General features: G+C 34.6%; 1 protein-coding gene across 1 annotated transcript in view; it reads left to right on the forward strand.

Annotated features, from left to right (window-relative positions):
• Positions 1-26,138, forward strand: part of LOC150083648 (uncharacterized) — a 250,721-nt gene that overhangs the window by 166,011 nt on the left and 58,572 nt on the right. The window contains exons 20-24 of the mRNA XM_090378554.1: positions 1,801-1,894; positions 2,152-2,388; positions 6,824-7,015; positions 9,363-9,428; positions 17,865-17,953. Of these exons, the coding sequence (XP_090234680.1) occupies positions 1,801-1,894; positions 2,152-2,388; positions 6,824-7,015; positions 9,363-9,428; positions 17,865-17,953 (678 nt within the window). The remainder of the gene's footprint in view (positions 1-1,800; positions 1,895-2,151; positions 2,389-6,823; positions 7,016-9,362; positions 9,429-17,864; positions 17,954-26,138) is intronic.

Consider the following 26,138-nt stretch of genomic DNA (forward strand, 5'->3'; position numbering starts at 1 on the left):
TGTGTTTTTGTGGTTGGCAAGATTTAGTTAATATAATGGCCTTAAACAAGATAAAAAGTAATATGAAGTGTTGCATTTATCACCATACCATAGTTAACTTAAACACACATTTTAATGTCCATTTTGAAATAATATCTTTTCAAGTCTATCACTAATAAACAAGTCATTTATAAATCTGGGGAAGAAAAACAAAACTGATGTATTGAGTGACTGATGTAATATAGTAAGGTGCAAAGTATTTTGTATAGTGTCCCAAAGTTAGCTAGCTACCATATTTCTCGTAAACTCCAGTATAATTAGCATATTCATCATATCCCTACTTTAAAACTTTACTGTGAGTGAGTTTGAGTGAGTGAGTTCAAAAATAACAGATGTTAATATAGATAATTAAATATTAAGTTAGACACAAAAAAAAATTGCTGTGAGTTACTATTTTGGTAAGACTAGATCTTTACTGAAACTGAACAGGTTCCATGCCCCATGTTATAGATTCTGTTCCTTGCCATACAGTTATTCTATTCATTTTTATATAGATTTCTGATTTTAGAAGAATTTCAATATCATTTTCATGTGGAAATTCTTTTGCAATTTATTTTATTACCATTCACTATTAATATTGGGCAGAAGAAGTTAATAATATTCCTAGAAGTATTTTCCCTGGCTTGGACTAACCCTCGTCATCTCTGGGAGATAGTAAGGAAAGAAATGCATGTCCAGTCCCAATCTAGACTGGTTAGTCCATGAAAATTAAATCTTATACCTGCACCTTCACACTTCAGGCCTGTTTGTAATCTTAGGTACATTCTACCAGTCAAAAAACCATCGTGCTAAAAGTGCTTTGTGAGCAAGAGTAAACCATCCATTTTGGGCATGAATTGAGAATTGAGTTTCACTGTACGAAGAAAGGACTTAGCCTCTGTACTGAAACCTGTTCCCTCATTTGAGTGAATTGGTTTGGGAACAGATTGCAATTGAAGGAACAGGTTTGGTAATAAAAAAACTGCAAGAGGAAATTGTTTTATGTATTGCAGTTTGGAGGCAGTTAAATCATATTTATACCTCAGAGCAAGTTCTAGCTTTACTCTGAGGTATAAACTGCTAGCACGCAGAACAGTGTGAATGAAGATGTAGTTAATGGTAAAAAGATATTTCTGTCATAAAAGAAGACTACACAGACACTACTAGACTACTAGAAGACTACTAGACTGTTTCAAGACTACACAGACACTAGACTGAGTTTTAATGAGTGGGAACACAAATGAAGGTACATTGCTGAGAAAGCAGTAATTTATTATTACTGATGGTTTTGGAAATAAGCTAATCTGAGAATAGATATATGATTATTTTTTAAAACATCAATGACAATAAATTATTGCTTTTTGAACAATGTGGTGTTTTGTTCCTTTTTTTTATTGAAACATAGACACTAATTTATCAGCATATAACTTAGAATTCAGCAATTTGGAATAGTAATATTGTATGTTTAATATATAATGTAATACTCGTTTAAATCAAAAATAAAGCACTTCATTTAACCCACAGAATTGTATATTTGCCATTAATTGATTATGTATATTTTAAAGGTGTCTTTCTATGATGACATTAAAAGATGTTATCATTTTGGATATGGACAGATTCCCTTTGATTGTAATATGTTGTAATAATAGTTCATGTAATTCTATAGAAGTAATGATTTTTTTATAATAAGAATTTAGAAATGCATTTTAAAATAAGTATGAGGAATGAATTTTCAATATCAGTGCTTACTCCTATGATAATTACACCTGTATCTGTGCTTAGGCTGCTCCTTGAACACCAGAAAATAGCTGATCTAAGGGTAGAGATGGCAGAACTAAGAAATTCGTCAGTATCAAATCTAGCAGTACCATCACAGGTAATATCCTTAATTCACTATACAACTATTATATGATTAGGTTACAGTTACAAAAGATAGTCTTCCTATATTTTAAGATTTAAAAGGATGGGGATAGAAACAGGAGAAAACATTTATGCAAGATACAATCCACTTTTATTCTTTGCATTTTTATTTATAAAATTAAATATCATTCTTGTACTTGCTGCTTACCTAGATCTATAAGTTATCAATATATAAGTATAGAATTTCAATTTTGCTTAACTGATTTCTTACAGGAAGAACTAAAATCACTTGTGTCATCTGTTTCTGCTGAACAGAAAAAGCTTAGTAGTACACTGAAAGAACAGAATGAAATATTACAGGAAAAATTGCATAAGTTGCTTGAAGAACTTAAAACATCTGAAATATATCAACTAAAATTAGAATCCCAAATGAAATTTCAAGAGGACCAATTAACAAAACAGAAAGATCAGTTTATGCTTGTCCAAACTTCTTTGGAAACTGCACAAAAGGTAAATAATAATTCAACATAGGTTTAAATTTTATAAGTTTTAATGCAATTTTAAAAACTTTTTCCTTCATCTTATATTCCACATGTGATGTTAGAATTATCGTGACATACATCTTTTCTTACATCTCTTGTCCATTATTGATGTAAAATTCAGATATACAGGGTTGAATGGGTTGAGCAAGCTGAATTCTGATGGGATCCTTCCACTTGTTCAGATTACGAACCTAAGGGGGCATAAATTCAAATTAAGAAAGGACAGATGTGCGGAAATTTGCCTTTAGCCAGCGGGTGGTATATTGCTGGAACAAACTTCCATCTGTTGTTGTGGAAGTTGATAGGTTGAATAAATTTAAGGAGGAACTGGACAGGCATTTGGAGGGAATGGTGTGATTTTTTTTTTTTTGGCTGATGCTGCATAAGCTCATACACTTGCTTTCTTGCATCACATGCCACTACTACTACTACTACTACTACTACTATAGAGTTTGTACTGACCTCATTATGGAATCTAATATAGAGTGAGATATTTTTAGATGGCAGAGGTGTAGTACTTGAGAAGTAGTATAGCATAGTAGTGTAACATCAGTTTTTCCCCATGAAAAATGGATTTATTTTGGAATATTACCTTGTATCTAAATCATGTTTGCAATGCTAAGAGACATACAATAATAAATACAGAAATGAACTGTACCAAATAACACAATCGGCCATCACAGTGATGCCGTTGATGAGCATATTCTTTATAGAGTGCTTCTACTAAAAGAGGATTGTACATCTACATGAACAAGATGGAAACTTACAGCACATTCTGTAACAGTTTTGATTAAAACCTGTATTCCTTTATAATAAAATTTTGTTGTTTGCATTTTATTTAGATAACCCTTTTATTTCCATAGGAATTGATGGCATATGCTTGCTGCTATTTTAAAATTATATTAGTTATTAGATGTTGTTAAAGTAGCAATTTTAAAAGATCTCTGGTAAAGTTAACATAATAAAGTTGTTTTATAAATTAAAATTCTTATGAAAAATAAAGTTTCTCTGTGTAAAGAATTTTTTATATGAAAAGGGGCATTTCTTTCATTTTCAGTCTTGGAGTAAGATATAGTTGCAGAAATTGGATTGCATGTATAAAAAACATTTTGTTTGAAAATACTAAAGCACTCAAAACTTATGTTGGTATTATTATGTTTATTTCTGAATTAGAAATATGTGCATAATGCAGTCAAACTTTTTTGGTATTTTCTTACCACTTCTTCAGTAATCCTTATGACCAAAGTGATCTTTTGTAATGGTGATATTGTAAAAACAGCTGTCACTGAAGAAGTGGTATGTACATATTTCCAATTCAGAAATAAACAATAATATCAATGTAGATTTCAGCTTTATTATCTTCAAACAACACAGTTTATCTACACATCATGCTTTTCAAAGAATATTTAGAAAAAAACATTTTACTATATCATCAAGAGATAATTACAGTGAAAATCATAAAATTGATTTTAATTTAACTCAAAGTTATTTTAACATTATTATTTTCATTACATTTTTCAGACTCCATAGTTTGAATCATTTTAATGGTATTTTTTGCAAATAAACAAACCATACTAATAAATACAATATTTTCTTGTAAAATATTGCCCAGAATTCCCCTGTATTTTATGGTCTGAAAGCACACTAGATGCATGCTCTGATGATTTTATTGCTAGCCATGGCTAGAGAAAGTATGGCGAAAATGCCCAGGTGGCCTTCTGAAAAAACTAGCTTTTTTTAGTGTTCAACCATTTCAGATCACATATAATGAATGTAGCAAAAAGGATGGTTGCTGAATTAAACTGGGTTAGCTATAATTCCAAGAAGTTTGTTAATTGGAGATGTTAATTGGATAATTAACAAACCCTTTCAAGCATTCATGCATGAGGAATGGGCCAACTGGATGGAAGCACAAAATCACACAGTTTAACATCAACAGGATAAATGAAGCAATTTCAAAGAAAGAAAGGAAGGTGTGTGTGTGTGTGTGTGTGTGTGTGTGTGTGTGTGTGTGTGTGTGTGTGTGTGTGTGTGTGTGTGTGTGTGTGTGTGTGTGTGTCTTTCACTAATTCCTAAGAAAAAATTCTTAGGAATTAGTGAAAGACGAGGAAGTTAATGTCTTGCAAGAAATTTGTAATCAGTAATATCCTTGATGCACTGAAGATGTTAATTGAATAAAATATTTTTTATTCAATTAACATCTTCAGTTTTTATCCAGGCAATAAAATATTTTTTCCCAAAATTTTATTTCTAAAATATAAGTGCATCTTATTGTCTGGAAAATAAGAAAGATATATAAAAATATTTACTTAGATAAGTAGAACTTAATTTATGTTGGATGTTTACATCAGTGAATTCAGAATAAAATTTCAGTTACACTCTTTGAAGAATGCTGGATGTTCAGACCATAATATTAATGAGTGGGAAAGTAGCAACAATGTGATTTTGGTGTTCTGTGATAAACAAAAATTTTGTTCTGTGCTGACATTCTCTATTTAGTAAATACTTATTTAAAGATGAAATGCACAAGGCATAATTATATATGGGTTTTAAGTAATTAACTATATAATGTTCGTGTAGATACACCATAGTTTACCCATAAATTTAAACTACATATGTAGTGTAGAAGGCTAAAATTTATATAGTAAACACTTATGAATCTGTGTTTCAATTATATTCAATGAAATATTTTTTCCCAAAATTTTATTTCTAAAATATAAGTGCATTTTATTGTCTGGAAAATAAGGAAGATATATAAAAATATTTACTTAGATAAGTAGAACTTAATTTATGTTGGATGTTTACATCAGTGAATTCAGAATAAAATTTCAGGGCGAAGGTAAAGAAAGCCAACACGAGAACAACGAGAAAGATGGATAACTTACATGGAAAATTAGTTTCCCGATACGGCACTCTAGCACTGTTTGCTCAGTAAACAGACAGTAGGTGTTATCGGTCTGGAGCAAAGTCAAGAACGATATATTGATTGACAGGTAGGCATGGCAAACAATGTGCTGATTGGTGCACGAACACAACACATGATAACATCAGTGTAGTATCACTTTAGTAGCACTCAAAAGCACTAATGATAACTTGCCCTAATCGCACATGCCCTAATGAACGCTTTCCATAATGGTGAAAAAGGTCAGGTTACCTCCACTTTAATCCCATGGGAGCTTGAATCCCTCCCGAAGTGGAGGGGGTAACCTAACCTTTTTTCTTTAGAATCATGGGTGGACTAGCACATAAATTATTTATTAGCAAAATATTAATTTTTTATTACTGTACTTTTATTTTTAAAGACACTCGTGCAGATACACACGTATCATAACGTCAATCAACATCTCAATAGCTATTCACTATATATATATAAAGAATCTTTCTTTCTTTTCCTATTATTTCCTAACCTAACGTCTAAGGTTAGGTTACAAAATACTGTATAACGAAAAATAAAGAAACCTTTTCTTTTTTTTGTAACCAAACCTAAAATTAACGATATAGTAAAAACACTTATGAACTCCAAAAATCTGCTTTTAATAATGAGAAAAAAACATAAAGAAGAACAAAAATGAATGGAACAAAACTTATTAATTTAGTTTTCATCAAAAAATCAACCAACGTTTTATTTTCCTTACAAATTTCTTCTGTCTTTAAAAGATTCATTGCTACTATTACCTGTTTACCGTTCATCACAAAACTGTTATGCACCATTCTTTACTCATAAATACACATCATAATGCCAACCAATGACTACACAGTAGCTTGTCATCTGTCGCGCCGACCACCAATCATTTCAATCTTTGCCATGCCTAGCTGTCAATCAATATATCCTTCTCGATTTTGGCTCCAGACCAATAACACCTACCGTCTGTTTACCAAGTGAGCAGCGCTAGATTCCGGTGTCGGGAAACTAATTTTCTGCGTAAGGTATCCGACGTTTCTTGTCATTCTCGTGTTGGCTTTCTTTACCTTAGCGAGTTTCAGTTCCTTTCTTTAAATTTTTACATCTCAAAAAGTATCCTTAGTCAAGAAACAATGAGCTGACGTTTACTGAAAAAAATATATTCCCTTACTGAGGAGATTAACCACTATTCTTCCAGTGTGTGTAATATTCTTTTTAATGAGTCCTTAAAGTTAGTTCTAAGAACGGAATATTTTCATAATATTCTTTATATTTTTATATTTATATAGATGGTGAAAATGTACTAATTTTCATTTTGTTGCTCATTTATTATGAATTTATTTCCACTTTAGTATGTGTTAAAAATTTAAATCTAAAATGTTTATTTTTGAGACATTTTTATTGTATCTTTATTGTTTTTTAAATATAAAGAAAAAAAATTTTAACATAACAAGCTCCTCCTATTATGTTTATATTGTTTGAATACTTTATTTTAAAACAGAGCCTTCAGGAAAAGGCAGAAGAATCAGCAAGTTTAAAAAAAGAAGTGATGCATTTACAAGAAGCTGTACAATATTCCAGGCAAGAACAGCAAGATGCTAAAGTAAGAGCAGAAAGCTTACAAAATAAACTGGAGGAAATGTATAAAGAATTGATAAAACTACCATCTTCATTCCAAACATTGTCAAAGAAAGTAAGTGCAAAAATTTTGCAAATACATTACTTGTGTTTACAATTTTTTATTTTATTAGTTTATTTAATTTTTAAACACTATACTTCATTTATTGCAAGAATGAACCTTTTCATCTTGTTCATATGTGTACACATACATATGTACTAGCAGTATTCATTATAAAATATCGGCGTAAATACACCATAGAGAACTCATAAAGTATAAAGGCATCGATTTACAATTAAATCAGTGCCTTTACAGTACTTATGTAGTTTTTCATTATGAGTTCACTATGGTGTATTTACACCGATATTTTTATTTTATAGTATATTTTAAACTCATAATATATTATGCCTTGAGAATTTATATTTTATTTTATATTTTATATATTACCTTGTACACATCTTTTGGCATCTCTGATATTGTGGAAATAACTTCACAACTGGGTTGGCATGATTGCAACACTAGGGTATCTGCCCACCCACCAAGGATAAGCCAGTAAGCCTTGAAATGGCACTGTCTGGGTGGTGGTGGTGCCCAGTGAGAATAAGTAACAATAATCTTCTCTATTAGTAAAGCATTACTTATTCCAGGTAGTGCAATACATGGTAACTCGTGAAGGTAGTCACAATATGAGATACAATTAAATCAATGCCTTTACTCTACTTATGTAGTTTTTTATTATGAGTTCACTATGACGGCCTCCGTAGCCGAGTGGGCAGGAGCGGGAGTGCAGTAGCACACGCTCTTTGAGTAGACCGGGGTTCAAGCCCCTGACTGCTGAATACGGTCGATCTGCCAACCCGCACTGGACCAGCGTGGCAGATTATGGTCCATTTTCCCTCAGCATGAATTGTTGAGGAGGCTTCCACCCTGCAGTGGGTTGATAATGGCTGCACTTTACTTTTATGGTGTATTTACACCGATATTTTATGGTGTATTTTAAACTCATAACATGTTATGCCTTGAGCATTTATATTTTATTTTAGTAGCACCTGTGAAATCCATTAACCAAGGCGACTTTTGTCCTATGGCAAATAAATTTTAAACTTCCTCCACCAAAATTTTAAAAATTAATAAAAAAAATTTAGTCCTCTTTAACTACTATTGATGTCAAAGGTTAGTATTATTATAAGGAAAATGATTCTAATTAAATTTTATAACATTCATATGTAACATATAAATTTTGTTCTTCATACCTATAATATTAGTAAAAACACAGAGCTGTAAGGCTCAATAACTTCTACGTTATTACAATAAAATATTTTTTCCCAAAATTTTATTTCTAAAATATAAGTGCATCTTATTGTCTGGAAAATAAGGAAGATATATAAAAATATTTACTTATATAAGTAGAACTTAATTTATGTTGGATGTTTACATCATGAATTAGTTTATCCTTTTATTTTATTTTATTTTATTCGCTACATTTGGAGAGCATTGACTGGAAGTTTTCTATGCAAAATATTGAGGTAATCTCTTACTCTTTTAAATATCATACCTATAATATATGAAGGAAAGCTATTTCAAAGGATGAAAGTAATAAGAATGAATTAAGAAGTTAGTTGGGTTGAACAGTGAATGGGTGGTATTTGTTTCCCACTTGTGTTCTCAATGGTTAAGAAAAATTGATTGAATTACAGATGCCAGTTTTTCATAATGGCAGATAGTTTGAGTCTGATAATGGTTACAAGAAAACATTCTGCATTTAAAGAGATCATCACCAAGTTATAATCTCAGGTATATAGTGGACAAATAAGAACTACTGTATATTTAAAAAGGTTGTTGGTTGAGTGTAAGATCCGTAATATTAGATGAGTGGTTAGAATTACCTAAAAACAGTTTTTGTTATACTATTAGTGATAGCAAATGACTTGGTATCCATACCAACTAGATTGATCAATATTTTAGTTGATCATTTTCCTCAGTGACTTTAGCTACCACAGAAAATGATTTTGCTGTTAGAAAAGTTAAATTTTAGATAAACAAGATTAATAAAAGAAAGCTAAAATCTGAGATATTTCTGTAGAGTTAGGGGATAGCATTAAAGACAGCAAATGAATTTTACAAAATTGTTACCAAATGAAACCAAGTGACTTTGAATCAATGAAGCCCACTTTAGAGATCTAAATGACTGAGGAAACTGGTGGTTGAAATTTGGATAGAAAAAAGTGGAGTTTCAAAGATTGCAGTAGATCTCATTCAGATTACAGTTGAAACCATATATAGTTGTGAAAGGTATTAGAAAGTTTATGGAGGTTTTCTTTCTTTTTTTTCTATGTACTATTCAAAGTAAAATTTGTTTTAAAAACATATAAAAGTTTGAAAGTAAGATTTTCTGGTACATTTTACCATGTTTTGCTTATAGATGACAACAGTGAAGGAGATAAATGCTTTAGAGAAAGAAGATATATCTGAACATGAACAGACTAAGGTAATTTCTTTTTTTCTTTTTTTTTATTATATGCAACTGTGATATTTGTATTAATTTTTTTAATACAAACATCAATCAATTTAAACATTGATCAATGTTTTTCAGGTGTGAGGTGTCCAACATACATAGGCTTATGTTTTGAAAGTCATTTCAGACATTGTGTCTACTAGGATGTGATACATGTGAATTATCTGGAAAATTTACACATGCTGGGAGCATGAAAATGACTATAATCTTATCCATAGTTGTGGGGTTTTTTTTGTTTTTTTCTTTCTGGTGGTAACACACCGCATTTCACCTTCCAGTTTGAGAAAATTTGTTCTTCTAAAGTATGCACCATCATTTCCTTAAATCTCTAGTAATTCTCCAATAGAATGAAGAAAAGCTTGTTAACTTCAATCTTCTGAAACTCAGTCCTGTCTTATTTCTCACAAAAAAAGAGTCTGCTGCTCATCTTCAACGACGCTATCATTATCATTATTTTAAATTATGACAAGTATAAAGTTATAGAATTCTTATAGTACCATGATAATATACCAAATATAAAAATAGCGAAATGCTTAAAGTGCGGTACTCACCTTGAATATAATCTGCAGTAGTTTTATGAAAAGACTGATGGCTAAATTTAATGTGGAATGGTTAAGTTAATGCATTAAGGCAGGATGAAATTTAATTTAACGGAATTTTAAAATAAGCGCAAGGAAGCAGAAGTGCACTACTCCATCCCTGGTTGTCATAAAGTAGAAAATAGTTAATCTGGAACATAAAAGAATTGATAGTGCCAATAGTCGTTACGATAGACTTTCGTTAAGTTATAACGTCTTCATTTGGTGGTGTTAAGCGAGAAGTAACACGTGTTGTATTTTAAGGAACTTTCTATACTCTCGTGATGCTCTTTGGAACATGTGGGAATCTCAGATGTGAGAGATTCCAAGCCGAAGAAAGGTGAAAGGGAAGTTTGCGTTTAGGATGTTGAGATTAGTAATGTGTTGAAACCATTCGATAATGAGGGCTTCATATTGAAGAATTTTGTGGCTGGCTTTTAGTCTTATAATGGTGATAGCGGAGTCAATTAAAGGGGTGTGATTGTGGGTTTTAGCATGCATTGTGAGTTCTGTACTAGCTTGTCCCGATCTAAGACTATTATAGTGGTAGTATGCGCAAGTGTTGGAGGTTTTGGTAGAACCAAACTTGGCAGTAGTACTACCAATATAACAGGCATCACAGTTTGGTTGACATTTAATCAAGTAAATTATATTGTTCAAGTCGTTGGTTGAGTATTTGTGTGTGTCTTTGTAAGTGTTGAATAAGGATCCGAGTTTATTGTAAGCTGAAAAAATGAGGGAGATATCTGTACCTGTAAACACACGGCGGAACTGTCCGGCAAGTTCGTTATGGTATGGGAGGATGATGCGTATATTTCCATTGGTGGTAAGTTTTGGTGGATTGTTAATTTTACTTTTGGTGGTAGAAATAGTGTGTTGAATGAGTTGGGTTGGGTAGTTCCTAGTTGTAAATTTTTCTGTGAGGTATTGAAGTTCATTGATTAAGTCATTTTGTGAGGTGCTATATTTGAGGGCATTATGTATTTGGTTGTATAAAACTGCTTTTTTTTGTGCAGAGGGGGTGGTGCGAAGCAAATTGTAGGTATTTGCCTGTATGTGTATTTTTTCTGAAAATCTTTGTACCTAGTTTGGTACCTGTTTTGTAAAAGGTGAGGTTGAGAAAATTAATTTGGTTGTTGGTTTCAATTTCAAGAGTGAGTTTTAACCTATCATGTATTGAATTAAATTTTAAAAAGAGATTGTCTATAGTGGACCTATTGCCTATTATGAGTATGTCATCAGCGTAATGTATGTATAATTTTATTTCTGGAGGGAATGGTTGTAAGATTTGGTTCTCTATTGTAGCTAGGTAAATTTCTGACAGGGAGGTAGAGATGCCTAAACCCATGGGTAAACCGAATATTTGTTGGAAAATTTTATTATTGGATCTGATCGGGCATCTAGTAATAGTGAAGTGAGTTCAAGGATGTTATTAATGGAAAGGGAGGTACGTTTTGTCAAAGTGTTATCTGTTGTTAAGAATTTCTGTAAAGCCTGTAAAGTGTATGGGCTATGCATGTTGGTATACAGAGATATTATGTCAAATGATGCTAGGATATCTCCATCAGAAATTGTGGTATTGCTTATTTTCTGAAAGGCCTGATTGGTGTTGCTGATTTTGAATTGTTGTTGTTGTTGTTTGGTTTTTAGGAGCATAAACAAATAAGGCCATATTGCTCCTGGATATGTGGTGGTTTATTCCCTGACCTTTCCGCATCCTCCGTATTTGGTGGTGATGGGCTCGAACCCCGGTCTAATCAAGAAACGTGTGCTACGCACTGCTGCTCCTTCCCACCTGGCTACGGAGGCACCGATTTTGAATTCTGAGAATCTGGTAAGAGGGGATATAATTTTAACTAAGTAGGTGGATAGGTTTGCAAAAGCTGACTTACTGAAAGAGATAATTGGTCTTAATGGGTGGCCGGGTTTGTGTAGTTTGGTGATGCCAAACATGTGAGGAAGGATGTTGTTATGGATTCCTATCTGTTGCAGTGTGTATAAATTGATTTCTTTATTTTGTCTGAGTTTTCTTAAGATTAAATCTAGTTTATTTTTAAGTTTGGTGATATTATGATATTTATCAATTTTATATGTGTTTTGGTTGGCTAAAATTTGTTCCATTTTCTGAGTGTAAGTGTTTTTGTTTATGATGACAATCGTGTCTCCTTTATCCCGTTAAATTAAATTTCATCCCACCTTAATGCATTAACTTAACCATTCCACCTTAAATTTAGCCATCAGTCTTTTCATAAAACTACTGCAGATTATATTCAAGGCGAGTACTGCACTTTAAGCATCTTGCTATTTTTATATTTAGTCTATTGTCAGGGTACTATAAGAATTCTATAACTTTATACTTGTCAGTTCATAAGATATTTTAACATTGTAATAACACCTTATCTGCACCGCCTCTCAATTGTACCCTTGATGCCTTTGGACATGTCTGATAAAAAAACACAACTCACAAAAACACTCATCAAACATCTCACTAATAAATTACATATTACCTTCCTACAAAAATGTCTTTGCCATAATATTATTCCTAAATTCGCCTGAATTTTTTCCAAAAAACAGCTGCAAAAAATACCTACATATCATACATCGTACCTCCATCGCCATCATACGCGAGGAACTTAGAAAAAGATTCAACAAGAAACATAGCCTTTTACACAGTATACATCAATTGAGATTTCATCTTAAAAGGGAAATGTCAACCCAAATCTGGACAGACTACTCCAATTTTAATGATATACGCATTAATGCAGCCATCCATTATGTAGAACAACGACACATCAAGAAATGGCATACACTTACATTAGGATCTCAACCAAAAATTTCTACTGTCAACATCTCTTCAAATCCTTCACCCCAACTGAACTTACCGGTTTAGAATATGGCTTCAACTTTGCCATAAAAGATCAACGCTATCCCCATCAAGGACTGTATAATAGAACTCCAATCTAAACTAGAACATCATCCCGACAAATGGCGAATAATACACCAAACCAAATAGCATAATAAACTCCAAACTTTCCTCCTAATCTAATGTTAAAAAGCAACAACTTCTAGATATACAAAAATTAAGCAAAATTTCAGATGTTATTATACAAAAAGCGGATAAAGAAGACACGACTGTCATCATAGACAAAAACACTTACACTCAGAAAATGGAACAAATTTTAGCCGACCAAAACACATATAAAATTGATAACAACTATAATATCACCAAACTTAAAAATAAACTAGATTTAATCTTAAGAAAACTCAGACAAAATAAAGAAATCAACTTATACACACTGCAACAGATAGAAATCTGCAACAACATCCTTCCTCACATGTTTGGCATCACCAAACTACACAAACTACACAAACCCATTAAGACCAATTATCTCTTTTAGTAAGTCAGCTTTTGCAAACGTATCCACCTACTTAGTTAAAATTATATCCCCTCTTACCAGATTCTCAGAATTCAATTCAATATCGGCAACACCAATCAGGCCTTTCAGAAAATAAGTAATACCACAATTTCTGATGGAGATATCCTAGCATCATTCAACGTAATATCTCTGTATACCAATGTGCATTAACTTAACCATTCCACCTTAAATTTAGCCATCAGTCTTTTCATAAAACTACTGCAGATTATATTCAAGGTGAGTACCACACTTTAAGCATTTCGCTATTTTTATATTTACTTTAAATTATGATTATCATTTTGAATTATGGCAATCACTTAAAGATATCATTTAAATGATTTGCAACCCTGAATTTGTGATCAGTTAAAATTTTGCTAACACATAAGGTCAGGAGCTCTCAGACTTTGCAATACCATGACCTCTTAAAATGATAAATAAATTTTTGTGACTTCTCCCATAAATAGAACTAATGATTTCATTTGGATTACAGTTTGGCAAGAAATAAATATTTCTTACTTACTTTTAATAATACTTAAAACCACTTACTTTTAATAATTAAATTTCATTTCAGTTCATTTCAGTCGTTTTTTTTTTTTTTTTTTTTTTATGAAAACTCCATACATGAGAGGTATTAGAACTTATTGTACTTAGTACCGTGCTTGAGTTGGAGGTTGAGAAGACGAAAGAAGATATTTGTTGATGTTAGACTTGAACTTCTGTAGACTGTAATTACGTATGAAGGAAGGCTGTTCCAGAAAACTGCAGTTGAATGAATAAATGAGGAAGATGAAAAGTTGGTTCTGTGAGTTTGAAGTTGGACAGTAAATGGATGTTAGCTGGTGGCAGTACATATTCAGACAGTTTTGAAAGAGAGAGCGGGAATTATAGAAAACAATTCAGAAGAACAATGCCCATGGAAGTATCTGTACAGAAGGCATGCAGCAGAAACAGTACGTCTATGAGACAGTGAATGGAGAGACTCTGTTCGAGATGAGTCATTAATTAACCTAACTTCCCTCTTCTGAATGGAATCTAGAAGCCTGAGAGAGGTTTAGGCGGCACCCCCCCCCCAGATGTGGGAACAATATTCCATGGCAGGGCAGATTTGCGATTTATGGCAGGGCAGATTTGCGAAAGCAGGTCAGCTTTATCCTTGGCTGAAGTGACAATAGAACCATCTGGCTTTGGCAGAGATGGGCAAAAGTTGCAGCCAGTAGCTTTGGCAAGAGACCAGAATGCTCGATTACTATTAGGGCAAGAAGCAAGTTTTCTACTCTTAGCCTATTCAAAATCTAGTTTGGACTGATTAATAACTGCTTTACAATTTTTGCAAGCTTTACAATTATATATTAACTGCTATTATATATTAACTACAATAACTGCTTTACAATTTTTGCAAGCTTTGGTGTAGGCAGAAAAACAAAACTCAAAAATTGGAAACAAGCCAATTACGATATGCAATATTCTTCTCCTGAACGGCCTTAGCACATTTATTGGAAAACCAAGGTTTAGATAAAGGAAGATATTTTAAAGTGGAGTGTGAGATAAAGGATTCCATTCCTACAAGGATAATTTCACTAACACGATCTGAGCAAATGTTGACATCAGAAGTTTTGAAACACTAATTCAATCAAGGAAAAGAAGAAATGAAATCTTGCAGGTCATCCTATTTTGCAATCTTGTAATGCCAAACAACACAAGGTTGGGAATAACTATGAGATAAAGGTTCCATTGGAGAAGAGACAATCACCAAGTTTTGATTTGAGGTGCCTGAAGGACCACGCACTTCAACCGTGTGCTTAGAAGGGTTGTTTGTGAGAAAGAGATTGAGCATGTTGACTGTATGGTTAGGATTGTCTGGTATTCTGGTAGGCAAATTAACAATCTGTCCAAGGTCATTAGTAATTGCAAAAGCCTCAGAATCTCGACCAGATGATTCTGTGTGACTAGAAAACGGAAGCCAGCTGGAGTTGTGAACATTAAAATCACCAAGGAAAATTACCTCACTGTTAGGAAAGTTGGACTGGAGAAAGTCAAGTTACAAAGAGAGGAAGTCAAAGAGCTCCAAGTGATTAGTGGAGTTGGGAAAACAGTAGAGACAAACAGATGAATTTGACGCAATGAGGTAGAGAGATTTTAAGCCAGAGAAGATCAAAGAGAGGAGATTCCAAATTACTAAGTCTCTGACAGGGAATATCAGAATGGACATATGCACAAGTACCACCTTTGAGGTGAAAGGAATCATACAGCGAATAATTTGGGCAACTGAGATGAGCAGTAGTTGAATCAACTGATAACTGAGATGCTGTCAGAAAAAGTACATGGGGGTTTGGCAGACTGTAAGTGGAAATGGACATCATTGAGATTAGAACTGAGACCATGTATATTTTTGAAATGAACTAGGAAGTGTTTTGGAGGTTTAGATCTTTTTGCAGATAAATTTGCTCTATTAGTTTGACAATTCATGGTGTATTCAATAGTAAGAAAAAGTAAGGGGAGGGTACATGCTGTATGAAGTAATGAAATTTTAGGATATGGCATACACATGGTAAGAATATATCTAGATCCTTTACATAATGTGGCCTCGAGTCACTCCCTCCAGTCACTATCTGGCAGAGTAGAGGCAGCAAGATTATACACTAGCTGATCCAGAAGCCTCCTAGAGAGTTACCAATAGGTTCGGTCCAGTGTACTAACTAGCAGCCAGCCTGCAAACACCGTTTTAGAGCTGTACCCTCAAGATGTAAGGAAGTTTGGATCTTGCCATGATGTTCGTCATAACCTCAAAAGACATCAATCATACTGCATGATGGAAGAGATGAGGGAGGGTTGATCAGAACTCATCTCTGGAGACTAAACATGGGTTCCACCACTTCAAGCCTCCAATAAGCAAAGTGGTGGTATTGCACCGGTTGATGAGAGTCCTCTACCACCTAGTATTGCCTGGTAACGCGGAGGGGCGGCATTCCTCCGTGTTGTGTGGGCTCCACACCTCGACCCCCTGCTTACGTTGGTTTACTCCTGGATTGTCACCCACAGTGTACTTGCACATGAGAGTTATGCCCAGGACTACTAACAGTCCCACCATCGTGAAGGTACAAGCAGAGGATTTGGCTGTCACAGACCATACAGACTTTGCCAAAATTAGATCCACTTGAGTGTCACCCGAATATCAGTTCCATCAGCATTTTAGACTCCCAGATAGCAAGCACAGCTTATCTGGCATATCTGAGAGAATGTCTGTGACAGCCTCAAGGACCAAATGATGCACATAACTCGCGATCACTGGTATGTAATTTTCAAAACATTCAAACATTCATTTAGTGGAGCTTCAAAAAATTTTACAATAAATTTTAGTGGCTTTTCTCCTACAGGAAAAAATGCCTTCAATACTTCAAAAAGTTTTAGTACTTGATTTGTTGCTTGGTATAAACTTAAGCTGAAAATTTTCGAATGTTTAAACAAAATTGTCCATATAAAGGCTAATGAACTAGTGTGAAAATAACATCACATTCTTGAGTAACATCTATGTATATTGGATTGTCCCACTATACGATACAAATTGTCCATCCACTGTCCATGGGAAGGAGCAGCAGTGCGTAGCACACGCTTCTTGATTAGACCGGGGTTCGAGCCCGTCACCACCAAATATGGAGGATGCGGAAAGGTCAGGGAATGACCACCGCATACCCCGGAGCAATATGGCCTTAGTTGCTAATGCTCCTAAAAAAACCAAAATAACAAATAAAAATCCACTGTCCATGTGAAATGCTAGCTCAAGAATGCTCTGCAATGTGCACAGTGGGGACAATCAAAATCTGTACCATTATTACTGCTTTGATAAGTTGTTTATCCAGTACTAGAAATTGTGAGTGTCATTTATATGGTTATACTTGGTAGATCTAATTTGTGATTGTAAATGAATTCCTGTAAACAGAGATGATAAAAAATGCAGGGTAAACTTTTCCATTTAAAATTTGGAAAACCAGGATATTTATGCATAGTGAAAAGAAATTTTAAGGATGCTGGAAAACTGGATACATTGAAAACTGGGATGTCATCCTTTAATAAAGTACTGTGGTTCCAAACCTTTCATGTTATAGGTTACCTTAAAAAAAATTAAATATATAGGCTAATGAATACTCTCAACACTTCAGTTATTATTATATTTATAATCGGTATTGTCACTTAAGTATGGTATTATTTTAACTAGTAAAATAATTTTAATAGTTTAAATAAAAATTGCTCCTCTTGCAGAGAAGAATAATCAATTTATGCTAAGCTATGCCTCATCATTTTATGATTACAAGAAAAATAAACACAGAATCAAATAAAAGAAACACAGTTTTGGAGTATTAAATTTTTACTGCTGTTTTCATGTATTTTAGATAATCATTTATTTTAATTAATTTCAGAAGACAGACCTACCAATTCAAGATGAGCAGTCATCTGGGAAAGGTTATGCAAATGATAGATATCTTTCTAACAATAAGGATAATCATGTGTAAGTTTTTTTTTTTAAACCCACTTTATATATTCTAATGTAATTTCATTCCTAATCATAAATTCTTAATCAAGACAAAAAACAATTATTGTATATTAACACTTTTACTGCTGAGTGAAATCATACTTATTATGATATCTGAATTATCATACCTATGACGGTTGATATATTTGCAGAAAACACGTCAACATCATACAGCTGATTGTTGGGACTACCATTCCTTTGTCATCAGACTAGAAAGGAAAAGGTGCCTCCGTAGCCAGGTGGGCAGGAGCAGCAGTATGTAGCACATGCTTCTTGATTAGACCAAGTTTCGAGCCCGTGACCACCAAATACGGAAGATGCGGAAAGGTCAGGGAATGACCACCGCATATCCCCGGAGCAATATGGCCTTAGTTGCTAATTCTCCTAAAAACCAAAATAACAAACACACAACAACAAACATAGAAAGGAAAGCTCCCCCTTCCCCAAGATATAAAACTATTTTTGTTTGATTGCATACCAGTGGCCTTTACAAGGTCACCAGATATTTTCATTGGTATATTTCTAGCCCTGATTAATACACTTTGTGATCGCTTAATTATCGATACACTAAGTGATCACATAATTATGACCACCCCTGTGAAAACTGAATGCGACCCATTGACCACGAGAGTGCGGAGTTAGTTGACCTACATAGCATAGATAAGGTGTCAGTGGTTCAGTAAGTAGTAAAATTTCAAGCGCAATGGGTAAAAGGAAGGATTTATCAGACTTTGATAAATGACAAATTGTGGGTTCTCAACGAGCTAGTGCCTCGACTTCCCAAATGGCTGAACTGGTGGGGTGTTTGAGAGCCGCCGTAGTTAAAGTGTACCAGGACTGGCATCAAAATGGTCAAACAACAACCTGACAGCAAAACTGCAAAGTTCAGCGAAAGGTTGACGTTAGAGGTGAGCGCTGGGTCCGATGGCTCATACAAGAGAACAGGCACAGCACGATTGAAGAGTTGACTACCCAATACAACATGGGCCAACCCAGAACAATATCTGGCATGACCATGCATCGCACGCTCGCACGTATGGGCTATAGAATTAGCGTTAGTAGAGGCATATGATGCAAGAAAGCAAGTTTATGCAGCATCAGCCAAAAAAAAAAAAAAAAAAAACACTCCCATTTCACCCCTCCATTCGTTCGAAATACCTGTCCAGCTGAGCCTTTAATTTATTTAGACTATCAACTTCCACAACAAGGGATGGAAGTCTGTCCCACCAACCAACTACCCGCTGGCTAAAGGCAAATTTCCGCACATCTATCCTACATCTGTCTTTCTTCAGTTTGAATTTATTCTCTCTCAGTGATTATTCTGAGCAAGAGGAAGAATCCCATTGGCATTGAGCATGCTCAAACCATTCAAGGCTTTATACACCTCTATCATATCAACTCGCCGGTGCCTAATCTCTAGACACTGTAATTTGCAAAACTTAAGCCTTTCTTCATAAGAGCAATCCTTTGTTCCATTCACTAATCTTGTTGCCCTTCTCTGTACTCGTTCCAGCAGCTCTACATCCTTCTTGAAATGAGGCCTCCAGACCTGTATACGGTACTCAAAGTGTGGCCTGACCATTGCCTTATACAAGGGAATAATCACCTTATTATCCCTGCTAGAAAAATTCCTGTATATCATTGACAAGACACCATGAGCTACTCTTGCAGCCCGTCTGCACTACTCAGAGAACTTCATATCTGCCCGCAGAATTACCCCCAGGTCATTTTCATTCTCTACCACTGTCAGTGTAGTACCACAGAGTTGATATGTTGCTCTGGGGTAACTGTTTCCCATATGTAGTACTTTACATTTGTCAATGTTAAACTTCTTTTGCCACCTCTTAGCCCATCTGCTCAACCTTCCAGATCCTGTTGCAGCAGCATAGCGTCAGTAGTGTCCTTAACAACCCCGCCAACCCTTGTATCGTCTGCAAACTTGGACATTCATGATATACCATCATGAATATCATTTATAAATACCGAAAACAACAATGGACCCAACACTGAACCCTGAGGGACCCCACTAATAACATTAGTCCACGATGAGCAGTGTCCATTGATTACCATTCTCTGTCTTCTCCCACTCAACCATGCCTTTACCCATAGCAACAATTTGCCTCCATTGCCATACTGCTCCAATTTGTTCAGCAGTCTTCCATGTGCAACATTATCAAAAGCCTTTCTAAGATCCAAATATATGATATAAAAGTTATTCCCTGCATCCAGTTCCTTTCTGACCACATCATAGTATCCAATCAAATTGGACAGGCAAGACTTTCCCTTAACAAAACTGTGCTGTGTCCGAGCTATAACTGAAGTCTTTTCTAGATGATCCTACAGTGCTTCTTTAACCAGTGCCTCCATTAATTTTCCTGGAACAGAAGTTAAACTCACAGGTCTATAATTACTTGTGTCAGCTTTTGATCCTCCTTTGTGAATTGGGGTCACATTTGCACATCTCCAGTCTATGGGTACCTCCCCTTAGTCCAGAGAAGCTCTCATAATTATGGCTAAGGGTTGGCTTACTTCCTTTGCTGCCTCCTTTAATATAACTGGATAGATCCCATCCACTCCGGGTGCCTTTTTTATGTTTATCCTCAACAATTTTTCCTCCACTTTCCTCTCAGATATTACAAAATCATCTAGCTCAGTGCCAGAGTATACTTAACCCCTGACATTCCCTTTCCTGAATAACTCCTCATGTGTGAATGTAGATGCAAAATACTCGTTTAGTTTGTTAGCCACCTGAGCAGGATCCTCAACTGTTGAACCATTAGTGGACCAATCTGATTCATCCCTTTCCTTCTAGAGTTTACATAGGTAAAGAACTCTTTTCTGTTTTTATTTGCATCCTTTGCCAAGGATTTTTCATAATCTGCCTTTGCCTGCCTGATCTACTCTGTGACTTGGTTACAGACCAGCTTATATCTGTCATAGACTTCCATGTCACCCATTAATTTGTATGTATCCCATGCATTTTCCTTCTCTGCCATATGTCTCATTAGTTCATCTGACATCCATTTAGGCCTAAACCTTGAACAATATTTCTTAGTTGGTATGTAAAGCCTAGTAGCTTCCAAGATAAGTTCTTTGAATGCTTCCCATTTTGAATTTGCTGTTGGTAATATCATCAGTTGGTCCCGCTGTATAGAATTTAAATACTGTCTCAGACCATCGTAGTCGCCTTTACGAAAGCAAAAACCCTTCCCTTTACCCCTGATGGTAGTTACCTCTTTGAGTAAATCCCACTTCAGCTCACTGTGATCACTGCCACCTAGTGGTTCCTTTATCTACAGATTCTTAATGCATGAAGAATCACTACTGATAATCAGATCAAGAGTATTACTCCCTCTAGTTGCCTCCCGAACATGCTGATGTAGAAAACAATCATCCAATAAATTCACAAAAGCCTTGCTTGTGTATGAGTGACCAACCCACAAATTCCAGTCAATATCTGAGAAATTAAAATCCCCCATTATAAGACACTCTGATTTACTGCTCCACTCTATTTCCCTGTACAGTTTCTTATTATACTCATCAGAGTCATTAGGCCTATAGCACACTCCTACTCCCAATTTTGATCTCCCATTGCTTATGTCACACCAGACTCAACGCTGCACTGTCCAGCGATATTGACTGGCTTCGCTTCCTTGGATTTTATGTGTTTCTTAACTAATAGCATAACCCCTCCTCCCTTTCTATCCTTTCTGTACACATTGTTCTCCCCAAATTCCAATTCTGCATTCCTTATATCTGTGTGACACCACGTCTCTGATATCCCAACAATATCCACCTTTGATGTTTTGAGCAATACCTCAAATTCATCAAATTTATTTATCAAACTCCTAGCATTTATGTACATGCAAGTATACATGCACCTGTTCCTATTCTTAGCTACCCTAACACAACCCATGTGTTTACTTGTACTGCAATGACTACCAGCAGTCTCTGAAATATCCTGCATCTTGTTTTCCAGGCTGCTGCTCATTCCAATAGAAGCAGTGCAAGAATCACTTTCGCCTCTGCCAGTGGCTGCTGTTAATCTATTAGTCCTTGTATCCCCCCCCAACCTAGCAGTTTTCCACCCCACCTAACACTGCCTCCATAGCATTAGCAAACATTCTTGAACCCTTTCTATTTAAGTGTATCCCATCCCTGTAGAAGCAGTCTCTCCTGTTAACAAGTACAGACCAGGCTGAAAAAAATTCTACCCCTTGAGCCTTGCACAATCTTTCCAGGGCCGAATTGATCGACAAGGCTCTCATCATATACTCCCTCCTATCGTGTTTGGGCAGAATTGCAGGTGAATCGCCGATGAACCTTGGTTAGGAGAATCCTCTCCTAACCAAGGTTCATCGGCGTAAAAGACTCGCCTGGTGTAAAGAGCATCAAGTTGGATGTTAGAAGACTGGAAGAAGGTGTGCTGGTCGGATTAGTCATGTTATTTACTCCATACCGTGGATGGTCATGTACGGATTTAGCATTAACAACGTGAAGCTCTTGATCCATCATGCATGGTATCAAAAGTGCAGGTCGGTGGAGGCGGTTGTATGGTGTTGGGCTTGTTTCACTGATAGGAACTTGGACCCCTGGTGCATGTGGAACAACGTATCAGTGGTCTCCACTATCGTCAACTGCTTGCTGACTGTGTACACCCCGCTATGTTACACTTTTTCCTGAATGGTGTTTTCCAGGATGTTTTTTCCATGGTGTTTTCCAAGATGACAATGCACCGAGCCATCAGGCACTTGTTGTAGGAATGGTTTGAGGAACACAGTGCTGACTTCCAGCATATCGATTGGCCTCCGAACTCCCCCGATATCAATCCCATAGAGCACATGTGGGATACTGTGGAAAAGCATATCTGGCATCTGGATACACCAATCACCTCCATACCTGCATTGCTGACTTCATTACACACAGCTTGGTTGGCCATACCTCCCGAACGCTTCCAACATCTTGTTGAATCAATGCCACATCAGATAGCTGCTGTACTGAGGGCAAAGGGAGGACATATGAAGTATTAGGTAGGTGGTCATAATTCATTGATCACTCAGTGTATAAAGATACTTGCAACTGTCATTTGATAATGTCAATAGATGGTTAGGGTGGGAAAAGAAAAGGTTCCCCAGATTCAATAAAACAATTTTCCTTTGGATCTATCAGTAGTAAATGCACCACTGGCCTTAGCAAGGTGCATAAGGTGACCTCCCCCTAAGATATTTTTTAGTATCTTCTAATCTGATCCAGATTAGTAGAAGAAACTGAAGACAACCATCTGAAGTGTTTTATCTTTTGTGTATGTGCACACCATGTTGAAACTTGGCACATGCACACTGAAAAGATGTCATGGTAAGCCACACATCTTTTAGTTACTACTGTGACTTCAAGAATTATAAGATCATTCACTGAAATTTTTTATCAAACCTTGTATTATTTAGGTAAAAGTTCATTAAATTCTTAATTTGAGCAAGAATCACTGTAAGCAGAATTTGCAAATTCTGCTTACAGTTCTGCTGATGATAAATGCAGTTTGAGCATAAAATAACTTCCCATGATGAATTAAAATTTTTTTGGGTTGATTAGGCAATACAAATTTTCTGTAGGAGCACTTATAAATAAAGAAATTTGGGTGATAGAATGGATAAACAGTATGCTATTTAATCGCTTTGAAATGACTAACAGTTGAAGTATATTGCTCTTATCATTTGTTTTCTAAAAATTATTCTTCTCCCCTGAAATGCCTTCAGATAGTAAAATCTAGTAATGGACTTCACTAATTCAGACCCTTTATAATTCAGACTACGTTTTTTATGTATTTTATTTATGCAGAACGGAGATTTTCTTAAAGTTCAGAATTGGTTCACAGTCACTTTTAAAGTAAGTAAAATCATGAAAAAGGAAAAACGAAATGCAAATGAAACATTAAAACATTTTTACTATTACGTAATACCCTTGCTCATCCCTCTTTTTCTTACTTCCCAATACCGCAACCCATATATAGCCTATGGATAAGGGACCCATACTCAGCTGTAAATTTTTGCATTGAGGAAACAGTTGAGTGTCTGACAAGAGGAGAAGAAAAGAGTGGCCAGTCTTAAAAATTATAACATAAAATGTGCCATTTACAACTAGGTTGCAAGTTGGAATGTAGCAAAGCATAGTACCATAGTAACTGCATGGAAATGCTATTAAATGATGACAGTGTTCTTATTTATTTAGATGAATTTAAAGTGTCAAAATATGTCGTATAACAACTGAAAAAATATTAATTTAGGTGATGTAAGAATGTGTGAGATTAAATAGTAACAGCAGTTCAAGAGAAAAAAATCTGTAGGTGAAGTAAATGAAATAAAAAAAGGATAAAGTAAATAAAAATAGTCGGAATTCATTGTCAGATTACGCAAAAGGCAGAAGTTGTTCTGCCTTTTGTGAAATCTGACAATGAATTCTGTCAATACTATCACTTATGTCTTTATTTAGTGTGCTAATTCTGAAGAGGAATTCAAAAATATTTTTACACTCTGAAAAAAAAAAAGAAGAATGACATTAGGAAACAGCAGTGCAATACAACCTTTACTCAATAGAATGTTTCCAGTTTCTTCAAATATGAGAGTTTTGTTAGGGAAGGACAGTATATCTGATTAAATTTATAATTATTAGCATTTAACACAATTGAAGTTTATTATTTTTAAAAAATTGTATTATTTGTGTCTTCCATTTTATTTGAATATAAACATTTTTATTTTCATCATATTATGTCATAAAGCCACCTAAATTAATATACTGTAAAATAAATTTGCTTGTTTTTATGAACTGTGACTTGAAAATATTTATTTATAATCATATTCTGTAATTCAGACTTTTCAGTAATTTGTACTAATTTTCACAACCCCTTTCCCCCTTTAGTACAAATTACAGTTTTACTGTATTTCAGTGAAATGAAGAGAGAGGGGTGGTACTGGCTCTCTGTTATCTTTATCTATATAAGAAAATAACAGAATGGTACCCAAGAGGAGCTAGAAGAAAACCTGGAAGACAAAGGCGGAGATGGATAGATGAAATTCATGAGTTTTTGAGTAGTAAATGGATGGCCAGTGCTCAAAACAGAAGGAACTGGAAAGTTGCTGGAGAGGCCTTCATCCTGCAGTGGATTGAAAATGGCTGATGATGATGATGATATCTTTATGAAAAAAAATTTGAAAGAATAGAAAGTATGCATGATACCTCCTAAAAGTGATAGACCAATAACCCCATGATGAGAAAATTGAAGAAATTTTCCAAATGTTCAAGAAATTTATCCAACATTGAGTTTAGCCAATTGCAGTTCCAAATATACAGAGAACAGTTTTAAAAGCCTTGAGGTAAATCTATAGATATTAAGGCTACATCTATGCAATATCAAATCTGTTCAGGCAATAATTCTGGATGAGCATTTGAGTCTAATTGATTTTGTTAACATTTGTTTATCAAGAAGAAAACCCAGATAGGCTAACTAATAATGTGTTGTGGACAGACTAAGCTCATTTCCACTTTTGTGGAACTGTCGACATAATTGTGTCATTTTGAGTAAAGAACCCATGTTTATATTGAAAACCTTCTCACTGCCATTATTATAATTATTACAGTATTATAAAAAAAAAAAACATTAAAAAAAATTGCTGAATTTTGGGTTCCCACCTTTTTTTTATACTTGTTTGCATACATCATGCATATGCACTTATTGTCTTCACTATGTCCATCCATCCATCTATCTGCATGTAATAGAGGGCCTTCGAGCAAATGGTTTTTTCATGAAATTTTATATTTGGGCCTTTTAAAAATATTTGTCAAGCCATTCCAAATTTCATTAATATTGGACAAATAGAAATCCAGCAATTATTATTTCTTCTTTCCATACATTTTATGTCAGTTGTGAAGAGATACATTATATAGAGAAAAAAAGACTTTAAAAAAAAAAGTATATGGGAGAGGAGTAATAAATATGATACAGTTGTAATTAAATGATAAGGAGATAATTATTATATTTACTTTTCACTTCTGTTAATTATAGGAAAAGAGCAAAAATTCTGTTACTTTTAAGAAAAAAAATTAAATGCATCTGAAATACTCTAGAAGTTTCTCAAATTTTAAACTACTGTTCAGGAATGTGGCTAAG

The sequence above is a fragment of the Mastigoproctus giganteus genome, chromosome 7, assembly GCF_048544385.1.
Source record: "Mastigoproctus giganteus isolate SK-2022 chromosome 7, ASM4854438v1, whole genome shotgun sequence".
In the NCBI taxonomy this organism is placed as follows: Eukaryota; Metazoa; Arthropoda; class Arachnida; order Uropygi; family Thelyphonidae; genus Mastigoproctus; species Mastigoproctus giganteus.